Here is a 26,121-nt window from a genome sequence, read left to right as displayed (position 1 = left end):
GTCATTAATAGTTAATGAGTTGAATGAAACAAACGACTTAGTTTGTCAACAACTTGATGAGTTTTGTACGATAAGGCTAGAAGTACAGCACTTTCAAACGATACAAGATCAAGATTCTCTATAGTGCGGTTGAGGGCGACAATAGTTTCTCGTAGTTGTTGAAAGCTTGTGAAGAGAAATTCCTGTCAATTTTTGAAAAAATTTTCACCTAGCCGGAATACAGCTAAAGAATACGTAAAGAGTTCAGATGTTACAAAAAAAGTCTCAGGCCAAGATTAATTTGCATGTACTCCTGCATTTTTCTCCATGTTTTTAACTCAAAGAAAATGTTCATTTAATTCCCAGCTTTTTTAGTTGAAATTAAAATGTCCAAAGCAAAGAATAAAAGTGATTTGTTCTGTGTGTGACACATTTGACGTCTCATCGGTAATGAACGTAAATTATCCTACTTTACTAACTTCTTTTAAAAGAACACACTGCACCAATGATGCCTACTTATATATGAACTCATTCTGTGATTTCCATGAGAGGTAATGGACCTGCATCAGAAGTTCCTTTTTTTGGCGATAAGCTACGTTTTCTAGATGGTTTTTTAACATTTTGTTGTGATTTGGAATTATTTACAAAGCTCCAAGAAAATTGCCGCTCACTTGTACTCTTAAAGCAGGAGTTTGACCTGTTATATAATAATAATACAAGAAAGGTAAAAAAAAACGCTAGTTAATTCAATAGAAAAAATTGCCGAATAAAAAATATAGTTAACCTCCAACGCCATTTTTTTTTGATGAGAGAAACAATGTTGATCTAAAATGCAGAACAAAATTTTGCGCTACCGTGCTACTTCAGACCCTAAAGCTTGTTTGATTGCCCAAACAATCTCACTATTATCCGTTACAGTTATGAACAAAGTCTTCCAGGTGCTGTAATAGCTTTAGTGGACTTTGCTGTTAAAATGTGCTTTAATTTGATCACAAATTTTCCACCAGTTGCTTTTGATTTCACCATTTCAGCGGAGAAGACATCAATCTATGACCAAAAAATAGGTTAATCTATGACCTACAAATAGGCTAATCTATGACCAACAAATATAACAGCTGCAATAAACGCTACTACATGGTATACACTTCCCCCGCATAAACTAGATCATCTCTCCAAAATTAATTTCTCGGATTTAATTGACGGTAAGCTTTCAGTTGAAGAGTGAAAACTCAAAAAAAAATTTGAAACTTTTTTAAGGTTAGTCGATCATGAGATCCAAAAAACGGAAGCCGACGAAATTGACGACCGCCGTAAAGCACTCCAAGACATCGAAAGATGTCTTGGAGTGCTTTACGGCTATGTACGGCTATCTCTTTCTTTGAGAAGAACTTAAAAATAGAGCGCAACGTAAACACAGAAGTCAACTTTTTGTGCTTCAGTAATTTTCACTTTCACAAGTAAAAGAAGAAATTCAATGATAATTTTCTTTTTATAGCTATTTGAGTTATTATACCTAAATATTACATTCGAACTATCTAAAAGTATATGAATAAACCTTTTTGAAGACACGGCGGTGTATAAATTCAGATTGATTATTTATAGATACCTGATTTATCAACAATAGATTTATGGTTGTTAAATAAACTTTCCTTTGAAGGGAGCTCATTACTGTTTCCTTTATTATAATTGACAACCCTAATTTTAGAATTACGATCATCCTCTCCGAGAATTAATATATTAAAAAGGGGTTTATCAAACCTTTATCTGAAAAATAGTCACAGCTTTCCACATAATCTACTTTAATAGTTCTACTTTAATAACACTGCACAACAAATTTTTATAAAAGTCTTGCTTCCTGAAAAATTTTAGGTGATTGTGACAGGTACCTATAGGTATGCACAAATATAGTTTTTGTTTTACTGCATCACGTAGGAACTCTAAGAAATAGACATTTATATGTTTACCTATTTAATCACGTTTATGTTCCGCATGAGCCATTAGTTCAACAGAATTAAAAGTGTTTTGCTCCTGATTTTCTTTTGTATTCATCTTTTGGTGCATCACGTTGCAGTGTCCAACAGTGGTCAGCAAGCATTGACGGATTCCAGTTGCCCTGGTATCGTTTCTCCATTGTAGCAATGGTGAAACCACTCACCGTGTTCGTCACTGACAGTACCGAGAATCACGGGGAAGAAGTCCAAGTGCGAGTGAAGGAAATGAACCTTGGCTGACATGTTGCACTTCATTTTTTGGTATGCGCGGAAAAGTTTTTCTACAACTTTAACGTAGTTTGGCGCTCTGTAATTGCCCAGGAAATTGTCAACAACGTCTTTAAAGACTTTCCAGGCATTTTTTTCCTAGCCAACTAACAGCTCTTCAAACCTCTTGTCACTCATAACATGTCTGATCTGGGGACCAACAAAAATGCCTTCTTTGATCTTAACATGACTTATTTTCGGAAACATCTGTCTTAAATAGCCTTAATAATAAATAACCTTCACCTTCCTTGTTCAGTGCTTTCACAAAATTCTTCATGAGTCCAAGTTTTATGTGTAGAGGAGGCAAAAATATCTTTGCTGGCTCTACAAGTGGTTCGTGTGCAATATTTTTCTGTCCTAGAACTAACTTTTTGCGGAGTGGCCAGCTCTGTCGACAATAATGTGACTCTTTGGCACGTCTATCCCATTCGCAGATGAAACAACAGTACTTGGTACAACCAAGCTGCAGTCCCAGTAACAGAGCAACGACTTTCAGATCTCCACAGATATTCCAGTTGTAACTGCTATACTTGATGTGTTTGAGCAACGGTTCCATATTCTCATATGTTTCTTTCATGCGTACTGCGTAGCCAACAGGTACTGACGGATAAACGTTGCCATTGTGTAGCAGAACAGCTTTCAGGCTTAGCATTGACAAATCAATGAAGAGACGCCGCTCTTCTGGATTGTGATCACAACCCAAGGCCAAAAACAATCCTTCAATGTTACAACAGAAACAGAGACTGTCGACTTGAGCAAAAAATTTGGTGGTATCATGGTGCCGGCTTCTGAACATAGAAATTTTCGTACCTGGTGACAGCAAACACCATCCCTGCAGCCTGGAACCCAGCAACTCGGCCTTTGCTTTTGACAGACCCAAATCTCTAACCAAATCGTTCAATTCTGACTGTGTTATTAGATGTGGATCAGCTGATGAGCAAGGTTCAAAATCTGTGTCAATGTCACTGTCAGTAACCTGCACTGGAGTTTCTCCATCTGGTTCATCTAAGGTCTAATCCTCTGGTGGTTTCGGAATTGGGAGACTGTCGTCATGTGGCACAGGTCTCATTGCTGAAGGCAAATTAGAATATTCAATTGACTTCTTGTTTTTGGAAGAGAAACCAGATGTATTACTCAAACAAAAATAACAGTCCGTCGCATGGTCTTTTTGTTCTCGCCAGATCATTGGAACAGCAAACGGCATACTCTTACGAGTGCCTCTGAGCCAGACTCTTAGATTGACACCGCATGTTGTGCAGCAAATGTGAAGCGCCCATTCCTTGTCTTGGTCACCAATTTTGCAGCCAAAATACAGATGATATGCTTTCTTCACAAGAGCAGTTATAGAACGTCTCTGAGACGCAAGTGTATATTGCATATACAGATATTGCGGAATGTATTGTGGCTGTTACAACATTGACGAGACATATCGCCAGACAGCAAAGCGGCTATAGCATTAAAGTTACTTACTGCTATATTGATACAGACACTGTACTTTACTATAACGATGCACGCACACACACACACTAGCTGCACAAACTGTTGCTGATGAGTCACTAACTGGAGTGAGATGTTTGGATATAAATCTAAGCAAAACTTAGATAAAATTAAAGATTTCTCTTAAACGGTACGTGATACGTAAATTTTGATGTGATATTTGTGATCAGCACCCAAAGATCTTTAAGAAACACTTAACAGTGTTCAAGAAGCAAAAAATGTGTTGTGCGGTGTAATCGATTAATGTGAAAACGTTGTTGTCATTTTATTACATACAAAAAATATTGTTTTCTAGCATTTAAAAATGACAATAAAGTTTTATGTAAAAATTACGGAACATAAAAAACTTTGAAGACCAATGGTTGGTTCTAACACTTTGTTTTTCATCGCATTATCTAGTGCATTCAAGGAGTTTATCTTTTTACATAGCTCTAAAATTGAGTAATAATCAAGGACGTTTTAGTAGTTTTAAGAGTATAATCAAGAACGCTTTAATAGTTTTAATCTATCAAAACATCCTTGGTATAATAAATGAAAAAAAACAGCGGCTATCAAAAAAGAAAATAAGCAACATTAATTTTAGAACAAGTTAGTAGATGTGTTTCCATTGTGGAATTAACTAATGAAACAATCATCGACCTTTTAAAACACTTAATGATTTAAAAAAAAATAAAAACAGTTAAAACAATAGTAATGAACAAAACACCGAAACATCTGCTAGTTGCTCTTTAATGTTTAATCACGCCAACATTAAAATAGAATGGGATCCTCCTAAATGGCAACGGAGTGATAAATCTACTATTACATATTTATGTAAAAAGAATTGCATTAGTCAAAAAATTCCTACAGGTTTCTCCTCAACAAAAAGGTTTATGCGGCAAAGTTGTTAGATATTTAAATATTAATGTTTTTTGAAGAAGCTTACAAAATAGTGAGTTCATTTGGCGAAATTATCTAGTATATCTCAGTACAAAAATACATTACAGCATTGACACTTAGAAGCAGTTCTGAAGCAACAATTTTTAGGTGACTCTAAGTTAAATGTGAATAAACTATTAAATTTGGAAACTCTAAAGGAAAAAAAATATTGATTTCAAGTGCTCAAACGGATTGTTTGCATTATAAGAAAACAGAACAATGCCTTTAAGAGGAATAACCCAAGTAATTGGAAACGTCGATAATGGTAATTTTTTAAGTGACATGTGAATTAGTTGCAAAATTTGACCCGTTTTTAGCTACGCATATTTAAAAATACGGAAATACAGAAAGCGGTAGGACATCTTATTTATCGCCAATCGTATTTGAAGAATTTAAATTAATATAGTTATTAACGAACTAATTAAAATCTTTCTGACACAAGGTGGTTTTATCGGTATAATGGTTGTGAAGCATTGAATAAAAATGGGTGGGAGTATTTAAAGCTTTAAAACAAATACCAGAAGATGAAACTGTATACTGTATACAAATATCTTCTTAATGTAGAAGCCAAGAATAAAATATTGCCAATCAAATGAGTCGTCTGGAATGTGCTTTATGATGGCATTTCGGAAATCTATTTCGGAATTAAAACTTCTAGTTTAAATTTGCATTCAGTAGAAATTGATCTTTCAGTTGTTGTTGAGCAATACGATTGATCATTAATTGATTGAACTCGTAAATTCATAGTCAAATTTATATGAAAAATATGAATTTAAAATCAAAGAAACATCGTTCGGCAAAGAATTTAAAAGAAAACGAGGAAAGTTAAGAAAAATGATGAAATTAATGAAGTGGAATCACATAGTAATTACATACTCACACACAGAATGTATCACACACGGAATCACATACTAATTAGAACTTAAAAACCTATACATTTAATGTTATAATTGTATGTCTTAGTAGAGAACTGAAAAAGAGGCTTGAAGCATATGAAATTATTTACAAAAATTTTGCATTTTTACGCTATTTAACAAATTAACCACCTGATAAAATTTTGGAAAATGAAGTACATTTATACCGAATGTACAACAACGATTTAGATAAATGTTTTATAGAAGAATATTCGCTTAAGTCCATATTTTAAATAAAATGAACTTTAGCCGAATTATATATTATAGTTAAGGAACATATTTGTGCACTCAATAAGCAAATTGCTCTGCTGAACGTAGCTTTTCGTTGCTAAAAAGATTGATATCGTATTTAGGATCTACAGCAAAAGAGCAAAGTTTAAACGCCTTATCTATATTTTCAATAGAAAGCGTCAAACTTTCAATACCATTTATACTGATATCATTGATGACTTTGATAAAAAAAATTAAGAAGACTTTTATAGTATATTCTTGCTTTTTGGTATTTTGATAAATTTACAAAAACAACAGATAATTAGTTTTAACTGTAAATATGTTTTGCTTTAACTTATACCATGAGAATGGGCAACGACCATTCATATGCCTAGGAAACAAATGCGGCACTGTTTATATATATATATATATATATATATATATATATATATATATATATATATATATATATATATATATATATATATATATATATATAAATATATATATATATATATATATGTATATATATATATATATATATATATATATATATATATATATATATATATATATATATATATATATATGTATATATTAGGGTGGCCCTTATTTTTAAACTTTTAAATTGTTTAGCTCCCAACCCCATTTCTTGTTCCAATCATGAAAGTAATGATCTATACACAATTTTAGCGTAATCGGACTACTGTAAGTCGACCCTCATCGTCCATGAAGTTTCGAAATTTTTGCCCTGAGAGTCGTTTTTTAAGGTGAAAAGTTTAAAAAATGTTTTCAAAACTGTTTGTGCTGCTCGTATAAAATGACTTTTAGATTGTCTTCTTTTTAGACAGTAAAATAACATCAAGTTTGTCTGGGAGTTCGTCACAGAAGTTAAGAAAAGATTTCATGTCTGTCTTGTTGGCTACATTTCAAATCAAATCGTCAGAGCCAAATTTCCTTCGAACAGGCAAGTTTTACGCGTTTTCTTCTACCATGTAAGAGTTGTAAAGCTTACAACAAAGGAAAGTTCAATACTGGTGATTCAAGTAGTTTCCATTTTTTGGCAAAAAACACGAATTCCTACTAAAAGAACTGACCACTGTGTTGAGAAGTTACTGAAACTGTATGATAAATGGAAAGGCTTACAAAAGAACTTGACGAGAGGTGCAGGCAAAGACAAAGAAAAAAGAGATATCTTTTTTCTTTGTCTTTGCCTGCACCTCTCGTGATATGTAGACAATATGGCTGATCTGTTTGACATAGCTCATTCAGAAGCTTTGGAACAGATGAAAAATGAAGAAGATAAGAATTTCTTAATCCTTCAGCGCCAAAAAGGACGACAAGGGTCTATGCTTGCTGTGGATCACAAACTAAAACACAAGGAAGAAAGGGCACTGAAGCGCACTGCAATGGAAACTGCCAGGAGAAAAAAGACTTATGAAGAAATGGAAAAATATTTTGGTACTCATGAGCTTTCTACATCAAAAATTGATTATTCAGCATCAAGCAGTGAAAACATTGATAATAGTGACGACAGTGAAAGTTTGCTGGCCATTGTTCAGCAAATATTACCAGCAGGAGCAGCAGCAAAAATTCCAACAACACTAGGCACATTGCCATTTTTCTCTCCCCGTCTTGCAGAAGTTTTTGATAAGTGCAAAATTACTGACAGAAATGGGGTTTACATATTAATGGCTGCTGCAGAAGCTTTCGGTTGTGATACTGAAAACCTGGTGATAAATCGCACTTCTTTTCAACGCCTTAGAAAAAAATTTAAAGAAGCAAGACACTCAGAAATTCAGCAAAACTTTAACCTAAATGATTGTCAAGAATTAGTGATACAATGGGGTGAAAAGTTGCTCCCAGCACTCACTTTGGTGTTGAAAAGGTAGATATACTGGCAATAATAGTAACTTTTCAAGGCAAAGGAGCAATTGTTGGGAGTACCTGAAATCCAAACATCTTCAGGTGAAGAGCAAGCTATGGCTGCTTATCGAGCGGTGGAGAAGTGGGGTTTAACCTACAAAATTTAGGCAATTTGCTGTGATACGACAGCAAGCAACACAGATCTAGTAAACGGTGCCTGTACAAACCTAGAAAAATTATTTAATCGTGACCTATTGTTCCTCCCTTGCCATCACCACATTTTTGAGTTCTTGACTTCTTCTCCGGACATGGCGCTTTTCAAAAGATTTAGAGAAGCCTGGACAAAACTCGGCAAGAACGTTTATATAACTGGTAGTAATGAAGTGCCTGATGATGTCTGCTCTACCATTCTTGGATTTGTTGAACACTACCTTTCTACACAAAAACAGCAGAGAGATGATTACCGAGAATTGTTGGAGTAAACAATGATCTTTCTTGGTGGCATTCCGAAGAACGGAATATCGTTTCGTATACCAGGAGCTGTGAGTCATGCTAGATGGATGGCAAAGGCAATTTATGCATTTAAGATATACCTGTTTCAAAATCAATTTCAGTTATCACATACGGAGAAGAATTCTTTAAGAAGAATATATATGTTCCTTGCTCGAGTGTACGTTCAAGTACACTCGATTACAAAAGTGGAATTGAAAAACTTAAGAAAATAGTGGTTGTGAATAACGTTGCGGAAAGAAGAGTCAAACTCATCCAGGATTAAAATAACATTCCCATCAAAGACGAAACTGAGAAACAATTTGTTTTACAGATCGTTGCCGGAGACCGTAAAAAGTACCCAACTACTACTAAATCCTGTCTTATGAAACAGTAATGTCAAGGTTCATTGGTTCACATTATGTTTTGATTCTATGGACGTTATTGTTGTACATAAAAATGTTTTTGCCTTATAGCTTTTTAGTGTAGTAAGTAAGAACATGGTCGATTCAGACAAGAATGTGTCGCTTTTGAACGGAATTAATCATTATGCATATTATGTTCCAACTTAAGGGCGTTTGAGGGTCGCCTTGCAGTTATCCGATTGAGCTGAAATTTTGCACAGTTCCTTATTTGGTTGATTGGAACATGATCAGGGGTTGGGAGGTACAACATTTTCAATTTCAAAAATTTTAATACAGCTAAGGGTCACCCTAATATATATATACATATATACAGTCACGGACAAAATTAAGTAACATTGTTGATAAAATCAAAACTCGAACAATAAAAACAAAATTATTTACGTCAGGATCTACATAACTGGAAAAAATTTATATTTTTTTTAAATTTGATTCTAAAGAGAAAAAAATATTTATAAATTTTTTTAACTCATTGCAAAAGTAACTATTAAATTAAATTAGCTATTGTATAATTATTCTGTCCAAAATAAGTGTGACAAAAGTAAGAAACATCTACGTTTTTATTATGAAGTATAATGTTTTGTCAATAACTATTATTAGAAATGCAAGAATATCATGTCTAATTTTTATTTTAGTTCTTTGTTACGCCACCTTTTGCTTTTACGACTGCTTCTAAACGTATTAGCATGCTTTTTACAAGCTTTGACATGACGTCAGCACTAATTGAATTCCAAGTTTTACTTAGAACTTTATGAAAATTCTTTGATATTTGTTCGTTTCGAAAGAGGTATTTTAGATTTTAAAATTGCTCATAATGTTTCAATGTGGTTAAGGTTCGGGCTTTGTGGTGGCCATTTAAGGATGTTAACTTTACATTTTTTGAGGAAATATTGTGCCACTTTGCTGGTGTGTTTGGGGTCGTTGTCCTTTTGAAAAAAGTATTTGCAATCTATTTTCAATTCTTTAGCGGATTGATATAAATTTTTTGAAAGAAAATCAACATACAATTGTTCTATCATTTTACCTTCAACGTTCACTAGCCTTCCCACACCATTTGAAGCGAAACATCCCCAAACCATAGTGAGCCACATCCTTTTTTTAAGATTTCTACCTACAAATGCATCACAACGTCTGCGCTAAACACTTTATTATTTTGCCAAATATTTCAAATTTACTCTCATTAGACCATAGCACTGAGTTCCAAAATGCCTCACCCTTATTAATATGCAGTTTTGCGAATGCTAAACATTTTTATTTTGTTTATACCACTAATGAGGGATTTACTTTTTTGAAGACGGTTTATTAAACCACTTGAATTTAGTTTTCTCTGTACAGTTTGACTGGAAACATTTAATTTAAGATTTTCAACAATCTGTCCTTAGGTTGTTGTTGAATTTGTTTTTTTCCGTGCAATTAGCATATCAGTTCTTGTATCAAATCTTATGGCGGCGACCAAGCCTTTTCTGATTTTCAACCAGTTGTTTTATATTTTATACACATTTTTCTAACACCACTTGCTGATATTTGTTATTTTTTAGCTACATTGCTAGTAGGTTAGGTCCTAATTGAGTTACTTTTGCAATGATTTAAAAGAGTTATAAGTATTTTTTTTTCTCTTTTGGATTCAAATTAAAAAAAAACAACATAAAGTTATGGCAGTTATGTAGATCCTGACGTAAATAATTTTGTTTTTATTGTTTGAGTTTCGACTTTATTTACAATGTTACTTAATTTTGTCTGTGACTGTATATATATATATATATATATATATATATATATATATATATATATATATATATATATATATATATATATATATATATATATATATATATATATATATATATATATATATATATATATATATATATATATATATATATATATTAGGGCCCTGCGAATCACTATTTTTAGTTTCGAATCGAATCACGATTCGAAGCAGCCCTTGATTCGCAAATTGAATTGAATCACGATTCCAATAAGAATTTTGAGGAAATCTAAGTTTAACTAACACATAGATATCCTAAAAATGATGGTTTGATTTGAGATTCGACTCGATATGTAAATCAACGCCTGATTTGATTCGGATTCGATTTGATACCCTAAAATAAAAGGTGATTCGCAGGACCCTATTATATATATATTAGGGATATGACTTTTTTGCAACCTACTAGGCCTGTATCGTAATTCAATGAACTTTTATGTAAAAAGAACGAATAGATGTTTCATTTTGACATATTTTGAAAAAAGGTCACCCTAAAACCAAAAAATCGAATTTTCAATAGGTACACTTTTGTACAGTAAATGAATATTAAAGGCTGAAGATGTTGTAAGAGTCATACTCCTGTTGTTATTTTATTTATTTATGCAACATGTACTGTGATATAACAAAAAACATTATGTGATATATAATTATACAAGTATTACAAAATTAACAGTATCAAAGCGTCTAGTACAACAATATACATAACTGTCTATAGGCCTACTGTGTTTAGTACATGGGTCACATGATGCTCACGTCTCATAAAGAGTCTAGCGCTTATTACTTAGAATGAATCGAAGTTGCAGTTTGTCTTTCTTTCTGCAGGAAGCATACAGGTCTTGCATCACCTTGATTGCACGTTCAGCTATCTGATTACTTCGTGGTATGTCGATGACGGATGGCTCTTTCTTCCAGTGATTTTTGAATGACTGCAATGCCTTTTTGTAAGGCTTCAATACATCAGATAAATTCTTGAAGTCATTGTCATTGTACTTTTGACTACTAAACCAATGTTCTGCCCACTCATATGAAATGAACCTGCAAACCTTCTCCAAATTCTTTCTCGCTTCAGGCATAAGAATGAACGCCAGAATGGCGAGAATGGCTCTTGAGTTCCATCTGGCATTGCTCATATTAGGAATGTTCTGAAAGTGAATCAGAGGGAAGTTTCTTTGTTCTTCATAGAACCTAAACACTCTTGTTAAATGGTACAAAAACTTCATATCGTCTCTCCACCCTGATTTATCAAGAATTTCTACAGTTCCATTCACAAACTTATCCTTCAGTTCATCATACTTATTCAACAGTTCAGACACAAATGGGTATTCAATGTTTGGAGATTTGGTATCACCCCCAAGTTCTTCGTCCATCACCAGACGGAGAATCCTGTCTAGTACGTGATGCTGACAACCGATAAATTGTGGTATTGTGACACCCTTTAATTTAAACATACGTTGCAACTTCACAACAACTCCATTTCTCTTCCCAGTATTGACGTTTGTTGTATCAGTAATGATCATCTTAATTGAATTCCACAAATTGTATTCATCAATAAGTTTGGCAATTTTTTCAGCAACAGTTTCAGCTTTGCCATCTTTTAAACGCAGTGCATCAAGTTTCACGTCAGTTCTTTCATTCTGAAGTACAACTACCTGATATTCCTTATCATCTATTCGTTTGCCGTCAAAGTGTAAGGACCACTGTTCCATTTTAAGTTGTTGTATCATTTCTTTTTTTAATTTACCTGCCTCTTTGAATATGGACTTGTAAATTGCTGATTGACTTGGAGTTGGAATATCAATACCTTGTTGTGATAATACATTGCATATTTTAGCAGCTTTCTTTGTGGAAACTCCACTTGATGTAACCATACTTACAGCAAATTTACTTTTGTAGTGCTTTCTAGTTTTTTTCTGAGTGTCCTCATCATCGTCTTTATCACCGTCGTCGTCTTCATCATCTTCACTCTTACTTTTGCAGTTTTCAGATTCAGTACCACTGTCTGTGGTAGACAGGACTTGTGATGTGGAAGGTATTGCTGTTCCAGACTGGACTTTCCTTCTCTTGGAAGGGTGAATGGTTTCTTTACTTGCCACTTGTCCTGTTGAGTACCCCACCTGTCCTTTACTTTCTTTTTGTAGGTGGTATAGACGTTTATCTTCTGAGGATAACCACTGGCCATTCACTTTCGTGATGTCAAATAATGCATTGAGAACATCATATTTTCCACGCTTGACACATTCATCATAGACCTTCAGCACCTTCATAAGCTTTGCTCTTATCACTTGATCAGACACACGTGGAAAATTCAGTTTATTGTCCCACAATTTTGTAATTTCCTTAGAAATTTGGTCTATTCGTTCTTTTCTTCCTTTAACATATGCTCCGAGAAACTGGTATCTTCCTACGATCTGCAATTGAAGTGGTATTCTGGATTTTTCATCGAGTGAATGTTCTTCTACAGCCACGCTTCCTCTTCTTCTGTGTGACTCTTGAAATCTCACCAAATTTTTAGTCCAAGTCTTCTTGTTCTTTGTTACTGTGGTATGACTTTTCTTGTGAGACATCATATAATATTGTTACGACTTTACGGATAGCTGAGCGTAAATATCCGTTTAATAAAGTCGTTTAATTAATAAAATACTTTAACTGTATAGTAATCCAATTATAGTTCGATAATCCAGTCAATGTTGATAACAGTTCGATAATCCAGTCCGTATCCTAACGATAATGCTACAACTACTTATACTTCGTACACTTACAGCGTCTTTAGTTCGCTACAGTAGTTCCTTATTAGCTCAGTTACACGCAGAGTACTTCATAGAACTATTCACATTACCAACACTGAGCTCTGACAGCAGCTCGCTTATATAATTATTTAGAGCTTTACTATTTACTAAGTTCTATAATCTTCTACAGTCTATTACAGTCGTCTATATCACCGTGGTAACACAATGACGTCATCACATAACAATTCCAAGTATTTGCCGGCACACGGCCGTTTCGTTGCCATGGTAACGTGTGGCGTTATATTTATAAATTCATAACAAAATAATGAAATAAATAGAATTAAGCTGAGAATTAAGCTTAAGATTAAAACATCGGTCAAAAATGAATGTATAAAAATGGTAAATCAAATTTTTATTTTGGGGGTGACCTTTTTTTGTTGCAGAAAGCTATTTGGGCCTTTTTTCATGATTTTAGGTAAAAGTTCATCGATTTATGATACAGGAAACATTTTATTTGAAAAAAAATTAAAAAGTCATATCCCTAATATATATATATATATATATATATATATATATATATATATATATATATATATATATATATATATATATATATATATATATATATATATATATATATATATATATATATATATATATATATATATATATATATATATTATATATATATATACATATATATATATATATATATATACTAAATTAATGTTATCAGCATATGTTTAGAAAAACTTCGCTCTCCTGAGGCTATAGTAACTGGCATAGTTTCTATAATTCTCAGAGCCGCTCATAGATTTGGAAACACATTTACACAGTTACTTTTTTTAATATTTTAATGGTTACACATTTGATGGAAGTACAGCCGAAATCAATTGTAGTTCTGAAAATAATTCTTTTCCGTCAATGTCAGAATATCATTCAAAAGTTTATTTTGTAAATCAAAGTAGTTTATTTTTAGTTCTGAAGAATTGACGGTTTGTAAAGAATGTACATTAAATAAAAAAACAAACCCCTATACATAATCGTTTATTTGATTAAACCTTTAATGACACAGCTACATTATCAATAAGAACATTGAAGAATTCTATTCGATAATGCTCTTTAGGATCTTGGATCATTGCTTTCATAATTACTTCATACATTATCTTTTTTTAAACTTTTCAATTGATTTCTAAGCATTTCACCCTCATTTCAGTAATCGTTAGGAAAAGAATTCCTACTAATTATTTCATTTAATGCGTCGTATATTTCTCCTACCTGGTAACTTAATGCTTTCACACTGTTTATGCGTGCTTCCCACCGAGTGTCTGATAGCGACTTTAGAGTGAAACCGTTTTTTTGAAGGTGATTTTTTAAAAATAAGCCATCGCTTTGTAGATGCTGAAAAAAAGGTGTACAAATTTTGAATAAAACTAAAAAAAGACACTGAACTAACTGAAGATTTTTTCAGAATCAAATAAAACTAAATTCAAATTATAACAAACACAGTGGAAAAAAAAAAGTCATAGGCTAAAAATTCTTGTTTGAACACCAGAATGGCAACCTTTGATGTTTGCTCCATTATCAAAATCTTGACTTCGACAGTTCTGCATGTATAATCATAGTTTTCTTAAGTCATTTAAAAAAACATCGTTCATAGGACCTTGTTTAAAAAAATTTTAACAATCACAGAGGTATTCAGTGCAATCACAAAGGTATTCAGGTCACAGTCCAGGGTCATTGCCTAATGGCTGTTGAATAAATTATCTTGATTATTGGGATATCAGAATTTACATTATTATCATTTTTATTGTTTTTTCCAACAAATTCACACAAATGTAGTTCATCAGTAGTTAGAATGTCACTTTCAGACGACAGTTTTTCATCTTTATCTTTATGTTTTACATTAGTAAAAGTATTTCCGAGGGAGGCACTTCCTTCATTAGTAAAAACCCGAGTCAAAAATATGTTTTGCTCACTTTTTAGGGTGATTGAAAACTTTGCTTTCTACTGGATATCAAGATTCACTTGGAGTTTCTCCATCAGTAAAATTATTACAATCAAAAGGAAATTTCAAACTACTTGTTTAGGCACCTGTCTATTTACTAAGGAACACTGTTTGTTTCGATAATTTTTTTCTTTTTAGAGCACCAGGTTCATACTTTTGAATCTCGAAACTGGCCATTCCACCCACTTTTTGAACTTTCATTAAGTATATTTACAAGTTAACTCTATTTTACCAAATTAATCCCTTATTTTCTGATTACACCGTAAAACTCCAATAAAACATCAACAAACCGCCTTTATGAATCCAGAGTAAGTTTACAACTTTGAAATATGTATGACCACACCTTGTGGCCACAGAAATGTAGGGTTGCCAGACGTCCGGCTTTTGCGGAGGAGAATACAGCGCCAAAGCTGTAAAAATAAATTTTTTTACTGTGTTCTTCTTCGCAAAAGCCGGATACCTGGTAAACCTACACAAATGGCACTAAACTTTAGTTTATAGTTGAAAACTTTGGTTTATGCTCGGAAACCATGAAATAGGTTTGTGATTGTGACTTTAAATTATTAAATGAAGAATAATTTTTTTTTAATTCTGCTGCAAAAAATGGGGCTCCTAAAAATTTGGAAATTAAATAAAATGCTTTGCAATAATTAGAGCCTCGTAACAAAAAGGCCTAAAAGAAACAAGTAAATAAAATGTATTTTTTACTATTCTCAACTAAATTTATATTCAGTGATAAATTTTAAATTTCATACAATGATCTTTTATCCTTTAAAACTTATGACCTTATAAAATTTGTAACCCACTCCAATTGAGGAGGGGGGGGGGTCAAATTTTTGTATGTTCAAACTATAAAATCAAACTATTGCCCATTCATTTGGGAATGAGAAGATTCTTTTGTTTGAGAGATTTTATTGTTTGACCCATTTGGAAAGCACCCTCATTCGTTATAATTATAAACATACAAAACTTTAGATTTGATTCATGCCTGAAAGTTATGTAATGCCTAAACTTTCAAATATCAAAAATACATGCCTACGAAGTTGTTTTTACACAAGGTATTTTTCCGTAGGACAGGTATTCAATATTAAAGTTAGTACATAGCAATGTTAAAGTACAAAACGTTGATCAAACTACAAAAGCTTTTTATTTTTGCTAACAATTTTTGTTTTAAATTTTAAATCTTTAGTTCTTAACTCAAATGCTGCAGCTGTCGTCAATAATATGGCGTCAATAATATTTTTTATTCTTACTTGGTTTTATCAAACTTTTATTTTAAGCTTATACCAAAGAATCGTTTCCAAAAAGCATTCATTTTGTTACGAAGAACGGAACTAATGAAACAAAAATTGAGACGTTGAAAAGATTTAATAACCACCAGAATAAACTACATAACAAAGACGCATCTAAAGGTTAGTGTACTATTATTACAAACAAAAAAATTAGTTTTATATTTTGTATTGAACTAATTCTTTATTTCTTTTAAGAAAAAGAAATGAATAACTTGCCAACAAAATGCGAGGATTCTTCACTTTATTGCAGTGCTGCAATGATTACTAAATTGAAAAAACTCCGCTCCTATTTAAACGATACAAATAGCGATTACAACAGGGAACTCAATCCTGATTCTACAGATACTGCAGGTAAGTTGGAATTAAGAACTACGATGCAATATGACAAAAGGCCTAAAGATAGATCCACTTCAACAAAAGCTTACACCCGCCATTTTATAAAAACTAAGGGCGAGCTTCAACAATCCGGCTTAACCAAAAAAGGCGTCCTGATGGCGTCGACTAGAAATACAATCAATGATGTGGCAATAGTAACTACGGGAGGAAACGGACATAACAAAACTTGCGTTTTTCCTTTTGTAATGTACGGTAAGACAGTTTTCAAATGCATTAAAACGCCAGAAAAACTCGATAGAAAATGGTGTTCTGTTACAAGCAACTATGATCGCGATCTGCAATGGGGTTATTGCGTTTTTGATAACATCATAAATTTGAAGTCAAACAGCCCATACGAACAACCGCTTTTAGAAAAAGCTAAACAAATTTTGGATGAGAAAAAATTTGACAATACTTTGCTGGTAAGCACTACGCAGAATTCTCACAAATATGAAACAAATAACAAAACTAAAAAACTTTTTGTCACACCTCTAATGAAAAAGCAGACTGAAGAACTTGCTGATAAGTTAGTATCTGTAATATTTGAAAAAATAAATGAGAATCCGCCACATAAAGCTTATCGTGAAAACAAAGCATTGGATTTTGAGGCACAAAACACAAAAGTAAATGGAAAAATTTTGCCAAAAGTTATAAAAAGTACGAGTAAAGTAAGTGAAAACAAAGCGAAAGAAATTTTCATTCCTAGGAAAAAAGAAAAAAAAATTGAAAAAACAAAAAAATACGAACAACAAATAAAAAACGAGGAAAATAAAAAGTTAAAAATACAAACTGCTAAATTTACGAATTCCGAAAAGCAGCCTTTAACTTTAAAATATAAAAACGTGGCTAAACATCCATTAAATAACACGTTAAGCAATAAAAAAGAAGTCTTCAGCCCAACTGTAAAACTCTCTAAATTTATGAAAACAAACAGTAAAGATGTTTTTGATCGCACAAAAAATAAAATTACAATAAGAAAAAATCAACCGCAATCAAATGCAATCCATATAAAAGAACAAACGCTTCATTCTATTGAGAAAACGCCAAACCAAACTTCAAAGGACAAAACTTCAGGAGAATTCAACAAACTTGTAAACCACATTCTCAATAGAATAAAAGATGTTTCTAAAAGCGATGAAAGTACGGATGTTTTTGGACAAGCCCATGACTTATATGACCTGATTAACCAACCAACTTACAATCAATCCGTTCAATTAACTCATAACAATAAGGATTTAACAAACAAAGACATGAAAACATTAGAACAAATAGAAAATGACATTTTAAATGGAGTTAAAAATAAAAACTCATCAATAAATCAGAACATAGAACCTGAATTCTTAAAATGGAATTCAAAACAAATTATTCACGATGATAATATTAAGGATGATAGAGAAACTCGTTTTAGTAAAATTGATTTGGAAGACTACGGAGTACTTAATCTAATCGAAGAAAAAGGCAACGATAATTCTAATTTTTCTTCTAATGTTTCCTCCAACAAAAAAGAAAATAATGTTCTTGTAAATGAAAAAAATGTTTCAGAGCAAAGCAAAAATGATAGCAAAGATATACGAGAGAGTTCAGTTTTTGCAAATCACATTGAAGAAGCGAAGCACAACTCGCACGGACAAATGCTAATTGGGGATACTGAACAAGAAACGTCAACTAAGGAAGGTAATTTCTAAAATCGCAAATAAATTATGACTAAAAGATCTCTAAAATCATTATTCTCCCCAAAATTCTGTACTTTAGGGAAATAAAAAAATTCATGAGGTAACCCGCTAATTATAATAAATTTTTCATTTAGTTTTTAAAAATTAATGACTCAATACAATACATGCAGTAATTGATATTCAGTAATATATGTATGGCATATAAGTGAATGTGTAACTGAGATGTTTAAGAGAACGTATGTGCTAGAAAAAGAAAAAAATTCAAAACCGAGCTGTATAAAGAACCAAACCATCACATCAAATTACACTAATTCAAGTCCCAACAAAACCGAATTAAGATTAACTGAAAAATCAAACAAAACTAGAAACTGTTTAAAATCCAATCCAAAATATACTTATTAACGACATTTCTTACCATTTGCAATTAGTTTAGAATTTTCGGCATAAAAATCAGTAGTTATGGGGGTTTGTTTACACAGGGTGTATGGTGCTTTCACAGTTGGGTTTTAAATAATAATGATAAAAAAAAAAAATCTTTTATTCTCACATAGCTTCCAAAAACGAATACTGTAAATGTAACGCAAGATTACATTTAACGACCTACGATTACATTTAACGCATGCGATGAGCAAATTATTATTTTAATGTTAGTTTTATCCCCTCTGAAAGTTTTAGTTGAATTAGATTAATCTATTCGTGGTATTTCGAGCAACGTGATTAATTTTCCTTTTCATTTTAGATGTCAGTAAAAAACTGCTATTTGAAGACAGCCTGGTTACATTTACCCAACAAAATCATACGAGTATGAATCTAACGAGCGAACCTGCAAAACAACTGCAATCAAAAAAAAAAGAAAGAAAGTGGATTTCAACACTCGAAGTGATGACAAAGGATGGTGAAATCAAGAAAATAAAAGACATAGATTTAAAGATCAAGAATCAACCTGATAAAGAAGATCCCAGCAATCTAAATTATTTAAATCCGAATGATAAAGATTTTGAGTACTACGACTCTACAGAAATACCTTTACAAAATACAATAAATGATTTAAAGAGTGTGGCTGATGATGATGAATTATCAAAAAATGGAAACTACTTAATTAAAGTAATACATGAACACGAACCTGACGAAAAACCTTCAAAATATATCGGAGACGAAAAAGAAAAATCAAGCGTCAGTCTGCTTCATAACAATAGTAAAAAATTAACAACTAATGTTAGCGTAGAAGGATTCAATAACGAAGTAAATAAATTTGTTGAAAGAATCGATCCAACAGCTAGTTTTTACAAGACTCAGAAAACCGCTGAAGTTAAGCAAGAAAACTTATTTATTAACAAGTACAAAGAAAAAAACTTCACAATTGAATCTGAAAAGCTATTTACAAAGCCTGATTTAATTGATCATTTAAATATTTATAATAAAGACTCAATGAAACAATTAAGTTTCATTAAGGATACAAAAATGATTACAAGTATCAAAAAGATCCCAAATAATAATTCAACATATACCACTGACTCTCTGGAGCTTATGTCTGAAGGAAAGGTAGAAGCATTTGGAGGAAATTCGAAAGGAAACTGTGTTTTTCCATTTGTCTATGAGGGTGAAAGCTACTGGCACTGTATAAAAAAATCCCGCTCATTGCCGTGGTGTTCAACTACAAGCAACTATGACGCCATGCCTTTGTGGAGGTTCTGTTGCTTTAAAGAAGACTGTAAAATAAAGGATAATATAAAAAAACAAGCAATTGAAAACAATTCAAAAAAACTTAACATAAAAGTAAATAACGGAAGAACCCAGAACTCAAATAAAATAAAAAAATCAGTTTTTAAAGGTTAAATATAAATAACAAAACTTTATTTAAAAAATCAGAATGTCAAGGAAGAAGACATTAAAAAACGTCTTTCGGTTATTATATTTACAAAGCTTAAAATGTATTGAAATCATTTTAAAACAATAATTTTTTATAACTAATTCTCAAACTGTTCAAAAATGGTGAAACTAATCCAAAAATCATGAAACTAATCCATTCCGTATTGAACAATAAACATATAAGTGTGCTTACAAAGCCTCTGATTTTTGTTGAATCTTCGCGAGTGCTTGTGATCGCCGATCTGTATTTTGAAAAAGTGCTCTGACTAATGTCCGCACCTCCCCATCGTTCATGCATTTTGCTAACTCGCCCTAATTATTAAACAAACATTGATATAAAACAAACATTATTATATATATTTTTTTATCAATTGATATTGAAAACTGACCTCCCCGTTATCCCACATTGCAACAATAGTTTGCAGGCTAGCTTCCAGCATCTGAATAAGCATGTTAAATTTATCCCAACATCGAACGTGTTCTTTAATACCCTAAAAAAAATTAATTTAATTAGATTACTCAAAAACAAAACAAATAAACAAAAAGCTGAATAAAAACTTACAACAAATTCGTCAGAGCATTGCTGGGTAATAACACTTGATCTTTCCAGTAGAGAACCTAGTAACGAGTGCAACTGTCCAGCTTCTTCTGCCGAAATATCCTATAATTTAAAAACAAGTTACATAAACCTACCTAATGAAATATTCCTACTTAACTCCCCCTCCTCCCCCGGTAAACTGCCGCTATATAAGCATCTAATTACATTCGATTAATATACAACTTTGGTTATCCCTACACTTTATCCTCGTCGCCCAAATCATAAATATGGATTTAACGAGTGTAAATTTTTGCGGCTAAAAATTATTTAGGAGCAATATTTACAGAAAAACGTTTTTGAAGTGAATTATACAAAGAGAATTTTCCAGATGTGAGTTTCATTAGACCAAAGTAAAATAAGGTGTTTTTTAGAAATACTTGAATAAACCAAACAAATAGTAATTTTAAATTTATTACAAAGATAAATAATTATTTTATTATTCAGAAACTAATTAATATATTATTAAAAAAAATTAATTGTATAAATACCTCAAGCTTCAAAACAGAAGATATAATATTTTCAAGAACAGAATCGAACAAAATTGCTAGAGTCTTTTTGAAAAAGGTAATGGGAAGGACACCGTACCATACTTTCGAAAGTCTTGTGAGCACATGCAGCACCTATAAATTTTAAAACTCAACTGAAAATTTCTAGCACCACATCTGCTCATACCATTATTTTTTTGTATAAACAGTGCTGGGGCTAATGGTTGGTAAAAAAAAGTATACCATTTGGGCAATTCCACATCAAATCACCCAGTCCATTGAACCATGAGTCTTCCTTTTGTGTTATATTTTGACACATTATTCCTAATTATAAAAAAATATTGCATGCAAAATTTCAGCTAAAAAAGTTTAGCGGTTGACAAGATACTGCAATTTTAATACTGACCTGGTTTCCCAAAATGACCCGGTTTTCATAACACTCTGAAAAAACATCTTCCTTAAAATAATAAGAAATAAAAATGGCAAAAACATGAAAATGAACATATATAATGTTTATTTGATGCTGAATTCAATAAATGTACTTAAAATGCTCAAATATAAAAAGAACATGCATTAAAATTAATAAAACAACTAGTTTCTATAAACCAACTTTGGGGCCCAATATCTCGAAACACTCCCATCAAAAATTTTTTTTTTGCTGTTAATATTTTCAGCTGTTTATAGTCTTACTAGGCACAAAAAATCTAACTGGAAAAACAACTAAAACATACGGAACTTTAATTTCAAAGATGTATTACTTTTTCAAGAAATTCCCAAAAAATATTTGTAAATAAAATAAAGTTAATCGTGCTTTAAAAAGTTACTTAAATATACAAGATTTTTAAAGGTATCAAAGATGAAAGTTATTTTGACTGTGTTTGTAATAGTTTACAATATTGCTCCCATTTTACTTGTACTTCCTCTATTTCAGCATTTTCAAACACATAGTTTCTACCAGAACTAGAGCAAACTTGTGGAACAGATAGTTTTTTCAATATGTTGGTGTTTGGAATAAAACAGTAGTCGTCTCTTTCAGGCCAGTTAAAACAGATTGATGGATCATTTGGATGAAGAAACTTAACTTTAGCATCAACTTCTTCTAAGTTGGTTTTAGTTACAATGCCGATCCACCACTTATCATCACAGACTACAGCGACATAACAACCTAAAGTGACAGTATCAAGTTGAGATATGTCTTGTTTCTTTTTAAGATTGTGGATTATTGTATAATTAGTGTCTGTACTACACCTCTTTGCCCCAACCTTGTTATCTCCAAGATGTATAAATTGATGAAAGCTACGAGTACCAGGTAGAGTTGTTAAACCAGTGTACCTTTCTTTTTGCTCTTCACGTTGCAATTGTAAGTCCAATCCCTTTATGTAAATGAAGTTAACAACTTTGATTTTATCAATACAAAATTCATACTTAGCTTCTGATGTGAGAACTTGGTTTCTGTACGGTCGTTATAAACTTTCTTGTGCTGTTAATCTTTTTACAGTACCACCAATCCTATCGCATGGTGACTTTCCGTGGGACGTGGCAAAAAAGTTCCATTCAATTTTAAGGCAAAATTCGCTCTCTAGTTGGCATAGATTGTAAAAGCTTTTACAATTTTTGTACTGTCCTGCGCAACCATCAGTGAATAAATGTAATTTGGACAGATTGGAAAATTCTATTTTTAATATTGGTATGATTAGTTGGAATATTTTGTACACATAAGTTACATCATGTATAATGTCATCTGATATAAAACAGTAAGAAATATGTTTCAGTTCACCTTTATCATCTTTATAGTATATGACTAATGGATGTAAAGAACATTGTTGGGTGTTCCAATGATAGCTCTGTATTTCATCTTGGACAACAAAAGCATAGTTTTCAGCAAAGTCGCCAATAATGATAATGTTTGATTGATCCATATATTGTTTCAGTTGGTTAAGGTACTGTGATTGAGAGTGAGCAATAAAATAATGAGCTTGTAGCTTTTCAAAACAAGGTGCTAATAGTTCAACAAACGTTGGAACATCAGCTGTTAAACTTAATAGTGTTGCACGGTCAGTAGTTTGCCATTGCTTGTAGTGTATCTCAAAATCATCTTCGTATTCTCCAAAAATCTCATACAAATATTTGGTGAGGGGTTCTTTACCAGGACAATCATCACACTGTGCAAGCATGCATTCTTTGTTTTCTACTGAGCAAACAGTTTTTGAAAGTAAGTCCTTATACTTTAGTCCAATATTTAAAGCATCTACTATTAAAATGGCATTTTGGTGATAAGAACAAACACAAACAGAATGTGTACCACTTGCACCTGGCAAAATGCACCAGTTTGGTCTAAGTGAAGCAAATTTTGAGTAACTTATTTGTATTTCTGGATTGTTTTCTTTGTATAATAAATATAGTTCCTTTAAATTACACAAAAGCAGTTTTTTTTGTTTATGGACGTTCTTTTGAATGCTAACATAATCTTTTTTTCCAGGCATAGTTCTACATAAATCACTTGAATCATAAAAAAGTTTAACAGAATCTTCTATTTCTTTTTGTAAGACTTTCCCTTTATACAAAGGTGAGATAGCCAACAATCCTTTTTTATTAAAAAGTTGTCTAGCCTTTTTTGCTTGGTATTCTGTAACTGCAAAGTTATTTTGTACTTCTAATATTGACCAACTTGGGGGTGCCAGTGTTAGAAGTTGAACAATAGTCCTTTTGTCAGAACAGAATTTTTTCTTTTATCAAGCTCATAATTTCATCAAAGTTTTCAGCCTTCTTTTTAATGTCATTTGGTTCATAACACAGTTTTGAGGGAACATTGAATTGACTTTCAGTTTTTCTAGTAAGGTTACTTACCATTTCGTTGATGCGCGCAACTTTTCGCTTTCCTTCTGAGAGTATATGTTTTGATGACTTTGAATGAGATTTTAGAGGAGATATATTAAAATTTTCAAGTTCGTCATTGATCTCCTGTCTTTTTGATTTGAATGATGATATTATAAAATTTTCATCTTGTTCACCCTGACTTTGCTTCTCTTCTTTAAGATCTGCTTTTTTGGCAATCTTTTGCTTACAGGGTTTGCAAAGTTTCTTCCCAGGAGCAATATTTAAGCTACTTCTCATCATGTCTTGTGACTCATTTATCGTAACTACTCTAAGATTTTTTAAAAGTAATCGAATTGTATATATAATTGCATATAGCTTTATGTATTTTGTATATAGTATAATTGTATGTATAGTTGTATATAGCTTATCTGCACAATTATTCAAAACATTGTTTATGTTTTGGAAAACACAAATTAAAAAAATATATATATTAAAATACTTAAATTCCACTTTTACTTACTTGTAATTTTCTTTGTATGTTTTTTGAATGGATCACAGCATGCTTTCTGCCATATAGGATACATTTTCAAATAATTTGTAGCATGTTTTTCACATAATGTTGTTATGTTTGATAGTTCAATGTTACAACGTAATGATATAGCTATTTTTTCTTCGTTGCTTAAAGTTCCAATAACATCTTGTTGGCCTTTGCATGCATCTGATGTCATTAACCCAATAGAACACATCTTATAATAAACTACTTTGAATAAACGTATTTCCTAAAAAAAAGAGAATTCTTTTTTCCTACTTAATTTTTAGTAAAAAAAAAAATTTAATATAGAAATAATTCAAACCTTTTCAGAATCCCACTGTTGTATAATTTTTTACACTGATAGATATTGTTAATTTTCTTTATAGATATATTCATATATATATACAATTTATATATATATCAAATTGTTAATTTGTTAAAATTTAAATAAAATTTACGAATGCTGTTTTTTAACTGAACTTTTTATAAACTAGTTATTATAAACTTTTACAAAAGTTGTCAAAATTTTAAAAACAAATGCACATCCATATCACACTAATTCAGTTTTTATATAAAACAAAACAGGATGTTTTTTTCAGTTGTTAAGTTCAAATAACTAAGTTATCATATAATTAGACTTCGTTAAATATAACAAAATTGTTTGTTTTTTTTAAGGAGTCTTCTAATTAACTAAGTAACTAAATATAATATTTTACAGTATTCTATTTGAAAGTTTTTTAAAATACCTTATTGAAAATTTGATACATCTTTGAAATTAAAGTTCCGTATGTTTCAGTCGTTTTTCCAGTTAGATTTCTTGTGCCTAGTAAGATTATAAACAGCTGAAAATATTAACAGCAAAAAAAATTTTTTTCTGATGGGGTTTTTTTTGAGATATTGGGTCCCAAAGTTGTTTTATAGAAACTAGTTGTTTTATTAATTTTTAAGCATGTTCCTTTTATATTTTAGCATTTTAAGTACATTTATTGAATTCAGCATCAAAAAAACATTATATATGTTTATTTTCATGTTTTTGCCATTTTTATTTCTTATTATTTTAAGAAAAATGTTTTTTCAGAGTGTTATGAAAACCGGGTCATTTTAGGAAACCAGGTCAGTATTAAAATTGCAGTATCTTGTCAACCTCTCAACATTTTTAGCTAAAATTTTATATGTTAACTTTTCTTTTTAAGATGCAACAGCCAAAGAGGTTTTTAAAAAATTTGAAGAACCATGGTTCAAAACTTTCTAAATTTTGGGTGATTTGATGCGGAATTACCCATTTGTTTAAATCAATAATAGAAACTTGGTGTTCACACCTGATTAATAGCTCTTTGTATAGTCTCAACACTTCCATTAGAAACACAATTAACAAAACTGTTACAAGCGTCTAATGCTGCCATTAAATCCTGCTGCTGACTTCTCTAT

General features: G+C 31.6%; 3 protein-coding genes across 3 annotated transcripts in view; 1 reads left to right on the top strand and 2 right to left on the bottom strand.

The window, feature by feature from the left end:
- The window catches only part of LOC100201610 (uncharacterized), a 50,042-nt gene extending 29,679 nt beyond the window's left edge, over positions 1 to 20,363 (top strand). Inside the window, exons 4-6 of the mRNA XM_065797983.1 lie at positions 16,333 to 16,464; positions 16,540 to 18,393; positions 19,132 to 20,363. Of these exons, the coding sequence (XP_065654055.1) occupies positions 16,333 to 16,464; positions 16,540 to 18,393; positions 19,132 to 20,228 (3,083 nt within the window). The 3' untranslated portion in view covers positions 20,229 to 20,363. The remainder of the gene's footprint in view (positions 1 to 16,332; positions 16,465 to 16,539; positions 18,394 to 19,131) is intronic.
- The window catches only part of LOC100213469 (centromere/kinetochore protein zw10 homolog), a 65,645-nt gene continuing 59,225 nt past the window's right edge, over positions 19,702 to 26,121 (bottom strand). The window contains exons 18-23 of the mRNA XM_065797984.1: positions 26,013 to 26,117; positions 21,348 to 21,479; positions 20,824 to 20,922; positions 20,651 to 20,752; positions 20,455 to 20,573; positions 19,702 to 20,101 (exon numbers count right to left, since the gene is read on the bottom strand). Of these exons, the coding sequence (XP_065654056.1) occupies positions 20,092 to 20,101; positions 20,455 to 20,573; positions 20,651 to 20,752; positions 20,824 to 20,922; positions 21,348 to 21,479; positions 26,013 to 26,117 (567 nt within the window). The 3' untranslated portion in view covers positions 19,702 to 20,091. The remainder of the gene's footprint in view (positions 20,102 to 20,454; positions 20,574 to 20,650; positions 20,753 to 20,823; positions 20,923 to 21,347; positions 21,480 to 26,012; positions 26,118 to 26,121) is intronic.
- On the bottom strand, positions 21,586 to 25,510 carry LOC136080801 (ARL14 effector protein-like). Its single transcript, XM_065797986.1, has 4 exons — positions 25,440 to 25,510; positions 24,682 to 24,940; positions 21,751 to 21,801; positions 21,586 to 21,668 (listed from the first exon to the last, which is right to left on the bottom strand). The coding sequence occupies exons 1-3, from the start codon at positions 25,458 to 25,460 to the stop codon at positions 21,776 to 21,778; spliced, it is 306 nt and encodes a 101-aa protein (XP_065654058.1). The 5' UTR covers positions 25,461 to 25,510; the 3' UTR covers positions 21,586 to 21,668; positions 21,751 to 21,775.

This window comes from Hydra vulgaris, chromosome 05 (assembly GCF_038396675.1).
Source record: "Hydra vulgaris chromosome 05, alternate assembly HydraT2T_AEP".
NCBI lineage: Eukaryota > Metazoa > Cnidaria > Hydrozoa > Anthoathecata > Hydridae > Hydra > Hydra vulgaris.
This window is presented reverse-complemented; position numbering and strand designations above follow the sequence as displayed.